Source organism: Manihot esculenta, chromosome 18 (genome assembly GCF_001659605.2).
Source record: "Manihot esculenta cultivar AM560-2 chromosome 18, M.esculenta_v8, whole genome shotgun sequence".
NCBI lineage: Eukaryota > Viridiplantae > Streptophyta > Magnoliopsida > Malpighiales > Euphorbiaceae > Manihot > Manihot esculenta.
In genome coordinates, this window is record NC_035178.2 from 12222890 (window position 1) to 12238969 (window position 16080).

The 16080-nt window shown below is 36.1% G+C and overlaps 1 protein-coding gene across 6 annotated transcripts in view; it reads right to left on the reverse strand.

Annotated features, from left to right (window-relative positions):
* LOC110606358 (phospholipase SGR2) overlaps positions 1–15721 on the reverse strand; it is a 39728-nt gene extending 24007 nt beyond the window's left edge. For 3 of the 6 annotated variants that reach the window (XM_021745131.2, XM_021745129.2, XM_021745128.2), the window contains exons 1-7: positions 15005–15721; positions 14697–14797; positions 14271–14456; positions 1600–1755; positions 1283–1354; positions 1008–1160; positions 672–722 (exon numbers count right to left, since the gene is read on the reverse strand). In XM_021745131.2, coding sequence (XP_021600823.1) covers positions 672–722; positions 1008–1160; positions 1283–1354; positions 1600–1755; positions 14271–14456; positions 14697–14797; positions 15005–15206 — 921 coding nt within the window. In that variant the 5' untranslated portion in view covers positions 15207–15721. The remainder of the gene's footprint in view (positions 1–671; positions 723–1007; positions 1161–1282; positions 1355–1599; positions 1756–14270; positions 14457–14696; positions 14798–15004) is intronic. The other 3 variants (XM_043953457.1, XM_043953456.1, XM_021745130.2) reach the window with 1 other exon arrangement.
* Positions 15722–16080: the final 359 nt, after the last annotated feature.

The following is a 16080-nucleotide window of genomic DNA, read 5'->3' on the forward strand; positions in this document are numbered from 1 at the left end:
GAAAGTGAAGTAATATCAAGTGTCTAAACAACAATCCTCTAATCAGTTATCAGTATGATAAATTATTCAAACAATATAAAACCCAGAGACTGGAACCAAGAGAAATCTATTCAAAACAGAGAAAGTCAAATGGCCCAAAAGCCTATAATCATGCTTCTTTGCATCATAAATCTCCTGGCTCAAATGAGAAATTGTTGGCTCATACAGTAACAGTTTTGTTATGGAAACAGTTGACTTACTTAATGCATAGCATACTCCTGCTTAGGATAGACCACAATTGTAGAGATTTATGTTCCTAAATAGACAGCAGATTTATAGGAATAATAATAAATACACACTAATTCTTCTCGACGAAATATACAAGAACCATTCAGGTCTACAAGTTTAAACAGATGATTGTACAAACAAGCAACCACAAGATAGAATCAAGGCAATTCTTAGACTTGCTTAACAAAATCTTATCAAACAGCCATTCTCCAAGTCCTTTCGTGTTGTAAGTTGTCACTGATACAGAATTAAGGTGAAATTTAAATATTCATTATATAAAAGTTAAAATAAAGAGGAGGAAGAAGCAAATTTTCACTTAAGAAAACGCCTAAGCATAGGTCCTACATAAATAACACGGAGGTTGACACAAGTCAATACAGCAAGCAGAATCAAACAGTATGCACCTGTGAACAGTAATCATCCATTTCTTCTTCCTGCTGCTGTCGAAGCTCATCCTAAATAAAAGAAAATGAATAAATAAGTACCATATTCTATCATTTGATTGCAAGAATAGCAAATCTTACCATTCTCTATAGCATAATGAAGGTAACTAAAAAACCATAACCAATTTCGAAATTTTGCCTAAATGACATGCATAAGAGAAAAGGATGAGCAATGCGATGACATGGGAAGAGCAGGTGCAGCTGTAAGAACAAGTTTGCTGCCGTGCATACACGTCATTTTCACAAACAATAATCAAAGGTAACTTGTTTTCTGCTACAACAGGGCTAAAAACAGACCTGGGTTGGTTTTGCAGAGTGAGATGCTGAATAACCACGCCTTAACTTAATCCCATTTCTACTTAAGCTAATGATACTAGAAAAACCAGAAGTATCAACATTAAGCCAAGCCTCCCACGTATCATCTTCTCCTGTGAAAAGTGCATGAAGTCCCTGCATGGCACAGCCAATCATATATTCACACGCATCAAATATTTGTTAACCACGTAATAATAATAACAGCAACAACAACAATAATATAAGGAATGAATTTCCACTTTTACAGATTTACTCACTGGAGTAGACCCTTGCAAATCAATACGTGCAGCAAAAAGCCCTGTCGGTTGGAATCTCCTCCTACGCCAAACCTGAAGCCAAATTCAAAGTTGGAAAAATAGAGAAAGAGATCAACCACTTAAGGTTTTCTAGAAAGCTGAAAACTAAAATATGTAGGGTATAGAGAAATCATCCTTTCTCCAGCATAATAAGGCATTATCAAACTCTAACATACAAACTTTTTTGAGAATTAAGAAATTTTGGAGCAATGAAATGGTTTTCACCAACTGTGTCAAATAAAATTATTTAAAGAGAGAGTTGGCAGCACTAAGCAAACCTGTCTGCGGTAAGCAATCTCTAATTGCTCTGCAACATCTTCACGAAGAGGCAGCCAATCAAGGCCCGCTTTACGAGCAAACCAATGACCCCTTAACACACGTCGATTTTCCCCATTCCAATAAACAGGAAAACAACGTCTCTTCACTAGATCTACCTGGAAAGTTCTAGAAAATATTAACGTAGTGCTTTAACTTTTACATCAAACATCAAATAACATGCCAAATTTAAGAACATGAGTCAGAAATATAAATGTGTAAGATAATAATGCAAATTTTCACTAAGACAAGTATGCTAGAAAAGTTCATTTTATGCCATTGTTTTTTTGCATGCAAAGGTGAAGAATTTTGGTAAAATTTTGAATATTCTTGCATTTCACTCTTAATCTTTACAATTGGTCTATATGACTATTTATACACAAAGAATCATATCTAAACAGAAAGCAAATAATCAAATAATAATTACATAGATAATTAAGGATCCTAATCAGATCAAATCATATCCCTAGAATCAGCTAGAATCAACAAATAAGTCAACACTCTCCCTCAAGTTGGTGCAAAGATGTCGCACATGCCCAACTTGCAAATCAAATTATGGTAGATCTTGTTGTTGAGCCCTTTAGTAAACACATCCGCAAGTTGTCCAGTAAAAGTCACATGAACTAGGCTCAAGACACCGTCTGTTAATTTTTCTTTAATGAAGGGCCGATCAATTTCAATGTGCTTCGTCCGATCATGTTGAACTGGATTTTGTGCTATACTTATAGCAGCTTTATTGTCACAATACAAGGTTATCTTGTCTCTCTCGGGCAGTCTCAACTCTTCCAATAACTTCTGCAGCCATAAGAGTTCACACACACCTTGGGCCATTGCTCTGTATTTTGCTTCAGCACTTGACCGAGCAACAAAACTTTGTTTTTTGCTCCTCCAGGTGACAAGGTTCCCTCCCACAACTGCGCAGTAGCCAGAGATGGATTTCCAATCTGCATCTGTAAAAGCTTCAATTCGGAGGTGACCATGTTTGGAGTAAAGAAGCTCTTTCCCTGGCGCAGACTTTAGGTATCTCAAGATGCGACGTACAGCCTGCATATGAGTCTCACGACGATCATGCATGAATTGGCTTACTAAGCTGACAGCATAGGCTATATCCGGCCGAGTGTGTGAGAGATAAATCAACCTTCCTACTAATCTCTGATATCTTCCAATATCCACGGACTCACCAGTTCCTGCTTCCAACTTGTGATTACTTTCAATGGGAGATTCTGCTCGTTTACACCCCTATACTAATTTCTTCCAAAAGATTCAGAATGTACTTTCTTTGGGAGATGAAAATTTCTTTTTCTGATCTAGCCACCTCGATACCTAGGAAATATTGCAGTTTTCTTAGATCTTTGATTTCAAATTCCTGAGCCAACAACCTCTTTAGTTGAGCCATTTCCTCTTTGTCATCACCTGTCACCACTATATCATCAACATACACAATAAGAAGGGTGATCTTACCCTTATGATGTTTGATAAACAGAGTGTGATCAGCATTACTTTGTTGGTAACCAAATGACATCATGACTCTGCTAAACCTGTCAAACCAAGCTCCGGGAGATTGTTTTAGCTCATACAAAATCTTTTTTAACCTGCACACATTTCCTTGTATCTTCTCATCAGCAAACCCAGGAGGAATTTCCATGAACATTTCTTCCTCTAAATCTCCATGGGGGAAAGCATTCTTCACATCAAACTGTTGCAAGTCCCAGTCCAAGTTGGCTGCGCAAGATAACAGAACTCTAATCGAGTTCATTTTTGCAACTGGGACACATATCTCTTGGTAATCCACTCCATAGGTTTGTGTGAATCCTTTAGCAACCAATCTAGCCTTAAATAGTTCAATTGTACCATCAACTTTGTGTTTTACTGTGAACACCCACTTACAGCCAACGAGTTTCTTCCTAGGTGGAAGAGTAACAAGCTCCCAAGTCTCATTTTTAGCTAATATTTTCATCTCTTCAATAATTGCTTCCTTCCATTTAGGATCTGCAAGAGCTTTACTCCAATCCTGTTGAATGAACATAAAAGAAATAGACAAGGCAAAGGCTCTATATGAAGGAGACAAGGATTCAAAAGAAACAAAGTTAGAAATAAGATGTTTAGTACAAGATCTGACCCCTTTTCTTTGAGCAATAGGTTTATCTAAGTCATTGGAGCATTCAAGAGTTGTGGGTAACTCACCAGAAGAAGATTCTTGATTGGGTAACTCACCAGAAGAAGATTCTTGATTGGGTAACTCACCAGAAGAAGATTCTTGACTCTGAGTAGACTACATAATGGCTTCTTCTGCCTTGTCTCTCCTTGAATACCTTCTCAAATCTGGCTTGTCCAAACGACCAATTCTTTCTCCCTGATTGGACATCTCCCCTTGTCTACTAGAACTCAAACTCTCTAGTTGAACCATATTATACAGAATCACAGAATAAGGGATCACCTTTTCTTGTTCATTATTCTCCCCCTGAAGAGGTGAGTGGGTGGCACTGAAGTAGGATTCAGTTTCTCGGAAGGTAACATCCATACTGACTAAGGATTTTCTAGAGGGAGGGTGATAACACTTGTATCCCTTCTGTGTCGGAGAATACCCAACAAACACACAAAAGGGCCTTGGAGTCCAATTTCCCTGCCCTCCTAGTATGGACAAAACAAACACACCCAAATACTTTTGATGGAACAACATATGAATTCTTCCCTTGTAGAACCGTCAAAGGACTCATAAAGTCAAAGGTCCTAAGAGGCATTCTATTTATAAGGTAAGCAGATACAAAGATTGCATCTCGCCAATATGCTTTGGATAGATTCATGGTGAACATAAGAGATCGAGCTACCTCCAATAGATGACTATTCTTCCTCTTAGCAACGCCATTTTGAGCACTAATATAAGGACAACTAGTCTGGTGTACTATCTCATTATTCTCCAAATAAGTAGAAAAGCTACTATCCATGTACTCTCTTCCATGGTCAGTTCTCAAATTTTTCACTTTAGTATCAAATTGGGTACAAACCATCTTATGAAGGGATTGAAAACAAGAAAAGACATCACTTTTAGCTTTAATCAGATAGACTCAAGTCATTCGAGTGCAACAATCAATAAAGGTGACAAACCATCGATTACCAGATAAGGAGACAGTTTAAGTAGGCCCACAAACATCAAAATGAATAGTTGCAAAAGGAATTTGACTTTTATTATGACTCAAAGGATAGGATGTTCTAGTGTGTTTAGCATACTCACAAGCATCACAAAATAAAGAGCCAAACTGAATTTTAACAAACAAATTAGGATAAAGTTTTTCTAAGACAAAAAATGATGGATGCCCTAACCGCCTATGCCACTATATGTTATGGTCCTGAGTTGTGGATCTGGTTATGGGTTTGTGGGCTAAGGGTATGGCTGGAGTTTGAGTGTTTGGGTTAAGAGTCTTTTTACGACCTCTGGTCATTAACAATTCAAGCTCTAAAAGAGGGAGCCTGAAACCTCTGAAACTTAAAGCGCTCAAGACTTAATTGATTTTGGAAGCTTGTACTCTTCATTAATGTTATTGCTTAAATACAGAAAGGAAGTATAACTGCTTCCTACATTAAAGGAGCACTAATTCAACATGGAGGAACACCCTCCTCAACCAACAACAAGAAATAGAAAGTGGAGCACTACTTCAACATGGAGGAACACTCTCCTCAACCAACAACAAGAAATAGAAAGTGGAGCACTACTTCAACATGGAGGAACACCCTCATCAACTAACAACATGAAATAGAAAGTGGAGCACTACCCTCCTACAAACAGGGAATCATTAAAACAAATTAACTAAAAGATAACTCAAAGATAACTGAAATATTTGACTAATTCAAAGGCTCAATATGTGGCTGCTTTGACTTGGATCCATGATTGAATCGGGTATAGACTTGCAGTGGTTTGGTAACATTACTTCCTGCCCCAAAGGAAGCTTGTCCTCAAGCTGAAAATCTAGATATTTGGCAGAGAATTCCTGCACCTTCTCCTGACTTCCTGCATCGGCAGGAGAAGAATGACTCCAGTGGACGAGAACCTCCTGACTTCCTCCTTTAATATGGTGGTCTAGAATGGCCAAAGGATGAACAGGTTCTGGCAGCGGAAAAGATGGCAGCAATGGTGTAGGTGTTCTGCCCAAGTCTGATAGGAATTCAAAGTGGCCGTGATGCGTCCGAAAAGTTGTTTTCTCAATATCAGAAGGATGCATGCCCACTTGAAAATAACCAGAAAGCAGATCAAGCTTTGTGAAGTATCTAGCACCACCCAGTTCTTCTAATAACTCATCTATCACAAGAATTGAGAATTTGTCTTGAATGGTTTTGGCGTGTAATTCTCTGTAATCGACACATAAACGCCAAGAACCGTCTGCCTTTGTTACTAGGATCACCAGAGAAGAGAATGGTGATCGGCTTGGGCGGATTATGCCTTGTTGCAACATGGCAACACACTGCTTTTCGATTTCATCCTTTTGCCCATGTGGATAGCGGTATGGTCGAACAACCACCGGTTTTGCTCCTGGTTCTAAAGGAATACTGTGGTCACAAGCCCTGCTAGGAGGTAATCCGGTTGGCGCACTGAATAAAGAGGCAAATTCTGCCAACAATTTCTGTAGGTGAATTTTGGAATCTGGGGAAAGCAGCAAACTACGGAGATCAGACAGCTTTGTATAGGAAATTGAAGTCATACCCTGCAATTCGATCAAGGTTCCCTGTTGAAAGAAACACATTCTCATGACAGCAAAATCCCATAGAATGGGTCCCAAAGTCCGAAGCCAGTTAACTCCCTAAATCACATCAAAACTGGTTAGTGGCAGAACAAATAAGTCCACGGAAAAAGAGTGAGAATCCAGTAGAATTGGGATTCCCTTGCATATACCTGGGCTGTCAAGCTGCTCACCATTGGCGACATTAACTTTCAAGCCATCCTGCCCGTTTATTTCAGCACCAAGTTCCTCGACTTTTGCTGCAGACACAAAACTGTGAGTGCTGCCAGAATCAATTAGAATTAAGACTTGTCCCCCCTTCCAATATCCCTGTAGTCGCATGGACTGAGGATTTCGAATTCCAGTGATGGCATTCAATGAAATATCTGGTTGTTCTAGCTCCGAAACAGAATTTGTGTCCTTTATTTCTTCGGTCTCCACCAAGTCTATCCAGAAAAGCTTTTTACATTGGTGGCCGCGAACAAACTGTTCATCACAGTTAAAACACAGTCCCTTTTTCCGTCTTTCTTCCATCTCCTCATGGTTCAGTCGCTTCACCAATCGGGACCTTTTGATCCTGCGTGAGGGTGCCAGCGCGTGACACTAAGGCTTCGAAACGGTTCTGATATTCTGCAACAGAACCAGTTTGCTTTAGCTTCGCCAATTCGGTGCGTGACACTAAGGCTTCGAAACGGTTCTGATATTCTGCAACAGAACCAGTTTGCTTTAGCTTCGCCAATTCGCCTAATTTGTTGCTGCGGATTGGAGGCCCAAAATGAAGATTGCATTGATGTGTGAACACATCCCAATTGGGATCTGGAATGTCATCCAGCAGCTGCATATACCACAGCTGAGCAATCCCCTCCAAATGGTACGAAGCTAAACTCACCTTCTCCTCTTCGGGTGTTTGTTGGTGCCTAAAAAAATGTTGGCATCGGGCAAGCCACCCCAAAGGGTCTTCCAGCCCATCATAACGAGGAAAATCAAGCTTTGTGAATTTCGGTACTATCGAACTTCCTCCCGAATTTTCGAAAACCGAAGCACCCGAAATTCCCTTATCTCTCCTTGATTTTGCTTGACTGTCAGTGCTGCTAGATTGCAACCCTTTCTTAGTCCATTCCAATTCCTGAGACATTGCATCCAATTTGGAGTGCAATAGCTCAACTTTTTCATTTCGGTCTTTGTTTGCTTGCTGCTCGGCCAACAACAATTCAAAGAGCTTGGCAAGTTGATCTTGAACAAAGTCCCCCATAACTACTAGCTCTGATACCAAACTGTTATGGTCCGAGTTGTGGATCTGGTTATGGGTTTGTGGGCTAAGGGTATGGCTGGAGTTTGAGTGTTTGGGTTAAGAGTCTTTTTACGACCTCTGGTCATTAACAATTCAAGCTCTAAAAAAGGGAGCCTGAAACCTCTGAGACTTAAAGCGCTCATGACTTAATTGATTTTGGAAGCTTGTACTCTTCGTTAATGTTATTGCTTAAATACAGAAAGGAAGTATAATTGCTTCCTACATTAAAGGAGCACTACTTCAACATGGAGGAACACCCTCCTCAACCAACAACAAGAAATAGAAAGTGGAGCACTACTTCAACATGGAGGAACACTCTCCTCAACCAACAACAAGAAATAGAAATTGGAGCACTACTTTAACATGGAGGAACACCCTCCTCAACTAACAACATGAAATAGAAAGTGGAGCACTACCCTCCTACAAACAGAGAATCATTAAAACAAATTAACTAAAAGATAACTCAAAGATAACTGAAATATTTGACTAATTCAAAGGCTCAATATGTGGCTGCTTTGACTTGGATCCATGATTGAATCGGGTATAGACTTGCAGTGGTTTGGTAACACTATATTATTTCCTTATTGACATCTTTATTTTCTCCAAAACAGGCTTGAGATAGTGAAGAACCTGAATCAATCTCCAACATATATAAGCCATCATGCAGCCTACCATTGCCAATCATCTTCCCTGTGTAAAGATCGTGAATAACACAATGATCAGGAAAGTGGGGAACATGAAGGACAGATGATAATTTAATATTGGATGTGCAAATAACAGAACCTGTTCCAGATATTGGAGTAAAAGAGCTATCAGCAATTCTGACACTATCTTTGGTTAGAGAAGGAGAATAATTGAGAAAGCCTTTAGAAGAGCCTGTCATATGTCTATTCAAATCAGAATCAATAATCCATGGAACATTATTAAAGAGAAAGTATTATCTGACTTTACAAAGTTAGATGTGGTAACGGAGGATGAAGAGGTATCAATATGAGACTCGGCGCTTGAGACTCTGAAGTTCATTAAGGGAAAGGAACTAAGTCGTTGTTGTCTCCTTAAAGGGCTCCTCCACAGTTTCTGCTAAACTAGCTTGATTTCTGGAAGTACCTCGTTTTCCTCCACGGCCTCTAGTGGGACGACCATGTAACTTCCAACAAGTCTCTTTGGTATGCCTCGGTTTCCCACAATAGTCACAATGTAAGTGATCTTTCTCAAAAGTAGGAGGTTGTGGTGTGCTCAAACTAGTAGTCAACCCAGCCTTTTCAACTGGTGCAGTATAGAGCATAACATGTCGACGACTTTCCTCTTGTTGAACATGGGCGCGGGCCTCTTCTAGAGCAGGAAAAGGATTTCTTCCCAACACTTGGACACGAATTGGATTATATTCGTTATTCAACCCTGCAAGAAAATCATAGACTCGCTCCTTTTCAATCATTCTCCGAAATTTGACTGTATCTCCAGTGCAGTCTGCTTGGAAGTCTTGATAGTAATCAAGTTCCTGCCATAAGCCACATAACTCAGAATAAAATTGGGAGAAAGTCATTTCTCTTTGCTTAGTACTATAAATCTTATTCCGAATATTATAAATTTGGGCATCATTCTCAATCTTGGAATAAGTTAAGGACAAAGCTTTCCATATTTTTGCAGCAGTATCAATTAACAAATAGGACTTAGAGATATAAGGTTGCATAGCATGGTTTTAAATAACTGCTGTTACGTTACTTAACGGCCTTTATGTAACGAATTTTGGGGGGCCGTTACCCGTTATCCCATTATATAACGGCCCCTCCTGATTTGCAGGCGTAAATATATTTTATCTTTTGCTCCATTCTCATTTTCATTAGTTTCCACACTTTTCAGCAGCTTCAAAGACTATATTTTTTAAGTTTTCTCTTCCCTTTCTCTTTCAAATTTCAATCTTCCCTGCATATTTCTCATATAAACTTAGATCCATTATAAACTACTCTATTTCCAAGCTTATTTCTTCTAAAAAGTTAGTTAAATTTTATCTATTTTAGTTTTTAATTGTTGTTTTTTTTTCTTTTTTTTTTGTAAGTTTTTGTGGATTAAAGTGTTAGTTTTGAGTTAAAATTATACTTTGAGCTATTAGTTTACTCGATCTATAAAGATTATGTTGATTTTTCTTATTTTAAACTACATGATGTTTAACTTAAGTTAAATAATCTATATTTTATATATTTATGTTTATTATGCATTTGTATACATTATTCTAAATTAAATCTAACCAATATCATTTTATTTATGAACTTTGCAAATTTTTTTTAAAAAATTTGCGTAGCGCCAGGCCTTTACCGTTACGTTACGGCAGTTATAGGTCTGTTTCCGTTACCCGCGGCCACGACCGCGACCGCGATTTAAAACCATGTTGCATAGAGTTAAGTAACCATGTCATAACAAGAAAATTATCCGAGTCCCATTGAGGAAAATCTGGATCACTCTCATCCGGTTGCTTTTTATTACCAGTGACATAGCCCTGCAGTCCTCTAGCTTTGATAAACAACAAAAAAGATCTTGACCAAGCAAGAAAATTGGTTCCATCAAGTTTTATGGGACTAATTTGCAAAGAAGGATTATCAGAGTTAGAAATCGAGACCCTTTTACCTTCTGCCATGTTAAAAATTTATGTTGTACACACAAAAGAGCCCAATCGGTTCACCAAAAAGACCAGGTAACAGCATGGGAAGGCTGGAAAGATGGTCGAAATCGTCGCCGGAGTGATCGGAGCGGCGAAGCAGCGACAGGCGATGGGTCACGCGCCGGGAAGGGGAGGGGCTCCTAGATAGGTTAGTACCAAAAAAGGTAGATCTAGGATTTTGAAACCCTAAAGAGGAAAAATTGAATTTGGACCCAAAAATCAGGAAAAAGGCTCTGATACCATAAAGAATTTTGGAAAATTTTTGAATATTCTTGTATTTCACTCTTAATCTTTACAATTGGTCTACATGACTATTTATACACAGAATCATATCTAAACAGGAAGCAAATAATCAAATAATAATTACAGAGATAATTAAAGATTCTAATCAGATCAAATCATATCAACTCATATCCCTATAATCAGTTAGGATCAACAAATAAGTCAACAAAAGGCAACAAAGAAATTGAATTTAAATACCAAGCCAATAATAATAATAATAATGCAACAGAAAATGAGAAGACATTAAACCCTTCCAGCTTTAAATAACCAGGAAAAGCAAAGAGAGAATTGTTTATTGAACGGCATGCAGTGAAGTAACAAATAACAGCCCATACATTGCATATCTTCTACCATAATGTCAACATGAATTTAGCAAGATCAATAGCAACCTTACACTATTTGAATGCCAATGAGATGTTTTGGAAATGGTAATCTTTCAATTGAAGGACCTTTGTGTTGCCTAAAAAGCTTAATCACACCCGCATTTCTTTCCTTATTTTGACTAAAATAATATATTGCACTAAAAGAGTTTAGGAAAGTGAGTACAGAAAAGAATCCTACTCAGCTTAAAACAAAGAAGTATAAAAATAATTTTTTTAGAAAAAAGAAAAAAAAAAACTTTACTCAATTAATTCAATCACTAAAAGTTGCAAAACTCCAAGGAACCTTCCCCTCTCTCCTTATGAAACCCTCTTGAAAATACTCCAGGGTCCAAGTGCAAACATATTATTCGTGGAAATAGCAAAATAGCTTGTTCTAAATACTCCAACAGAGCAATGCAAATGTCAATTAGTCCCACCACAGAGAAAGCAAAGGATGCATATAAGAAAATGACAATACCTTTAGGCCTTAAACTTGCAATAAAACATTAATTTTTTACTATCATATATTGCCAACCAAGGAAAAGCTTGACTGTTGACACTACAATTCTAGCTCTGTAGCTTCCCTAATAATTCATGATGCTTAAACCCACTTACCAAGGCACCACATACATATTTCTAATAATTTCCATAAGATGCAACAGCAAGTCCTTCACACCCCTAGTAAATCAAATCATTGTTTCAAAAAGCAATAACTTGATCATATATATATATAATTAAAAGAGAAGTTAGATGTCAACAAGAGAAACTCCTTCCAAAACTGTAGATTCATATAAAAATCACAAAAAATTATTCACAAAATCAGCAATGGCAAAACTCTATTGTTCGAAATTGTAGAGCATTGTTCACCTAGCAAATACTAATGTTTCTGAGTTCCTCAATAAAAACATAGAAAATAATATCAGCAATATGATAGCTCAAATCTTTAAAAAAAAAAAAATTGACCCCACATGGACTACTAGCCCAACAACTAAAGCAAAGCTAGGCCTTACCACATGACAAAAAAGTCAACTTCTAGATGTCATTAGTAGTTCACATAAACAAAAAGGCCTGATTTATATATACAGATGTTATTTTATATAAATCAAATCAAAAGTTCCTTCCTGATTAGGGACTTGGAGTGCTGCATGATACTTGCAAAAACAGACTGAAAAATGAAATGGGAAATTAGAGGCACGTCCAATTGTGGAAAAAAAGTTTAGTTTTCTAGAGAAGTGCTCCAAGGAAACTGGAAAATAAAACTTTGTGTTCACACAGGTCAGTTTTTCAAATGAGGAAGAAAAAAAAAAACTAAGGGCCTATTCACTTACAGAAAATTGTAGTATACTAGTATTCTGAAAATGTATTCTAAGAGAATAGGAAAACAGGGTTTCGTGTTAATATGTGCAGTTTTCTAATTGAGCATTGGGAAGCTAGTTTCCCAGTTCTTCAAAACTTATCTAAGATTTTAAAAATAGTTTTAAGTTGCTTTCCACTATTTTCCTTCATAACGATGGTTCCATTTTCTAACTATTTTCCAAATAGAAAGCAAAGACTTTTCTCTAACAAAAATTTAATTATAACATGTTCATAATTAAAATTAAATAATCATTAAAAATATTTATCCATAATTATAAAATTAATTATATTTTTATAAAATAAAAATAAATAATATAAGGTGAAAAAAATTAAAAGAAAAACAATTAAGTTTTTAGATATATTTTTAAATAATTTATTTTTTAATTGCAAAAGTTCTAAATATTTTTATTTTTTAATTAGAAAACAATTTTTTATTATTGCAGGTAATTCGCATTTTCTATGTTTTTCTTTATTTTCTGTAAAAAATGAAAACTAGAGGTTTCTTATAAAATGGAAATAGAAAACAAAAAACTGTTTTCCGTAAGTAAACGCATCTTACGTTTTCCAGTTTTCAAAATTTAACTAAGACTTTAAAAAAAAAAAAAAAAAAAAAAAAATTGCTTTCATTACTTTTCAAATTGAAAACAATGATTTTTCTATAACAAAAATTATATATAAATTTTTATAACTAAAATTAAACAATCATCTAAGATAAAAACATATTTATTTACAATAATAAAAAGTTAGTCATATTATTATAAATAAGTACATAAAATTTTAATAGTAAAATAATTTTTAAATATTTTTATAATGATCTTTTTTAATTACAAAAGATATAAACAATTTCTAATTTTTTTAACCAGAAAATCATTTTCTATTATTGACAGATTAATACATTGCTAACATTTTCCTTGGTTCTTAATGAAAAACAAAAATCTAGTTGTTTCCCACAAGGAAACAGGGTCGTGAACTCTCACCATGAGATACTCAATTCTCCATTATTTGCTACATACAAATATACAATAAATTCTCAACAGGTGGAGAATGTTCAAAGGCATGCAACTAGTGCTGAATGCCAAACATAAAAATAACGAATGACAAACTTCTCTCTCCAAAAAATTGCACATTTAAGATGTGAGAGTCATTTCCCTTTAGAAATACTAAAGAACATTTGACTACAGATATCACCATCACAAAATAGCACTACTATCAAGATATTATTCTTCTACCTTCATTAATCTTTTAAACCTCTCCATGTATCAGCAGTCAATGGTTCATTGCAACAAGAATAAGATTACCTATTTCTGTTATGAATCCAACTACATCTACATCTCCATTTTCATTTACTTCCCGCACTCCCCACACATGACCACATTAGTTAGATCATATATATTATCAGGTGTACTTAAGTAAAAAATAAAAGCATTAGAATTATACATTATTTTGAGTAACAGTTGATTGCAAAAAATAAAAACGTTCCGCTCTATTTCCATTTAGAATGTAGCATGACAAACATTTGAGAGAGAAAACACCACTCTCCAAGAATACATCTGAACTGGATGACAATGACCTGATCTTTTACATTAGAAAGTATGTCAGACTTTTGTCCTGGATGTAGCTATCATGAACACTGAGGTTACTAGGGCATCATTCACATTCCTATTTCCTCTTCTGCCAGAGAAGTGGCTTTCCATCATTTTTAATTATTATTTGTCTTCATTTATGGATGCATTGCCTCCTCGTAACTTATGGTCAAACTACTCCTCATCCCTCTTAAGACCAGAAACCAAATAAAAAAACTTATCTAATAGCACTTTAGATCCAAAATTTATCTGCAGGCAAATAGCTGAAAGTTTAAATTTCATAGTGATCTGTTTTTAGGATGGAAAATATAGTTTCAAATTGAACCCGAGAAAAAAAAATGATTGAGAAATTAGAAAAGCAGAATCAAGGGATGAAAAAAGATGAAGGGTACCTCATAAAGTCCTCCTTTTACAGGAACACCAACTCTCTCCTCTTCTGCTTCATACAATTGAGCTGCCTGAGCACTTTCCACACTTTTTTGCATATCCAACTTCTCACGTGATACAGATCGACTCCCAGGGCCTTCACTACATTCTGCATATTCTTTCCACCAGCTAGAGAGCAACTCTTCCTCTCTCTATAAAATATGTCCAACAAAATAAAAGGTAAACAAATCAAGACACTGCATTATATTGATCAGGCTTCCCACTTGCTTGATGCACAAAGCATTAAATATAATAAGTAACGGAAACTATTTCATTCAAAATCAACTTACTGCATCAGTACAATTCCTAAATAAGCAAAGGGAAATTTGTTGATTTAAGTAAAGGGGTTAATTTAAACATTTAACCAAGAATAGAGTCTTCAAAATGCTAACCTGCAAGAAAGACGCCTCGATTGCTAGAGAATCTCTCATACCAAAACGGAAATAGTCACCCTTTCCCACTGTCTCAGTGCGAGGGATTGAGGCAGCTAACTCTGTAAAAACAACAAGATAGCAAAATAAGGAGCTCTGCTTTTTCCATTTTCACTTAAGATTCACCAAATACAATCAATTAAGTTTTTCCACTCATAGATAAGCGGAAACTAATCAGAAGAAATAAACAAAATTTTTCAACCTATAGTAACATTTCAAGTAGGCTAGGACCAGAAAATAGTCAAATTGAATAAAGAATCCCAACTTACCATTCTCAGCCAAAGGTACCTTGCAGAAATACCACCGAACATCGCTTCCATCAGAGGGACTCCTAGTCTGCGCCAGATACTTCTGGCGGCCCTTGCAATGCTCTATCACATCCTCCAATCTCGCAATGTTTGACGGCGTATTCTTAAGCGAATCAGGCGATGTCTCCTCCGGAGCACCCGGATTTGCTTTGGAATCCGCCATTTAGAACGGTTCCAAAGCAAACTATTAAAATGGCTAACCTTCACAATGGCTTCAGGAAAAGAGCTCGGTATATTAAAATTGTTTACGAAAGTAAGTATATTAAATGGGATTTCTTCAAGTCATCCAAATGCGAGATTCCAAGTGAAAATTCACCAGGAAAAGAAAATTCCAATGGACTTTCAGAAAAAGCTCCAAAAATACGAAAATTAAACAATACTCAACAAAGTAGAAGGATTTGGAACTAGTATTGTAAAAACAGCATCGAAAGAAAGTCTGGAAGTTCCAGAGATTTGCGAGCTTTTGGCCCAAATATGCCTTGATAAGCGTGGAAATGACTGAATAAAATAACTAAAAAGAATTTGTGCGTTATCCAGAAGGAAGAACAAGAATGATAGTTGGCATTGAATGTCAGGTGAAAGAAAAATGAAAACACGGAATTTGGCGGTTGCGTGCTGCCCCCACGGTGAGTGTGGCCGGAGCCCGCAGGCCTTCCGGGGCCAAATTCAAGCGTCTGAGACTACTAAAATTATGCTAGTTTTATTTTTGGGCTCATGGTGTTGGGCTAAGCAACGAGTCAAAGATATTATTAGTAGTCACGATATATATTTGGAAATTATAAATTAATTTCTCTACTTTTAATTTTCCATTAAGAAAATATTTCATTTATTTAAATTTAGGAGTTTATCGATAGTTCTATATCAGAAATACATATTTATATTACTATTTTATATTAATTTATTAAACACTTAATTTAAAATTTTATCTATTTAATATAAATTTATAATAATTATAATAATTAAAAATAAATTAACTATATTATTAATAATTTATAAATAATTTAACTTATTATTAATTACACTTGAAATATAAGAAT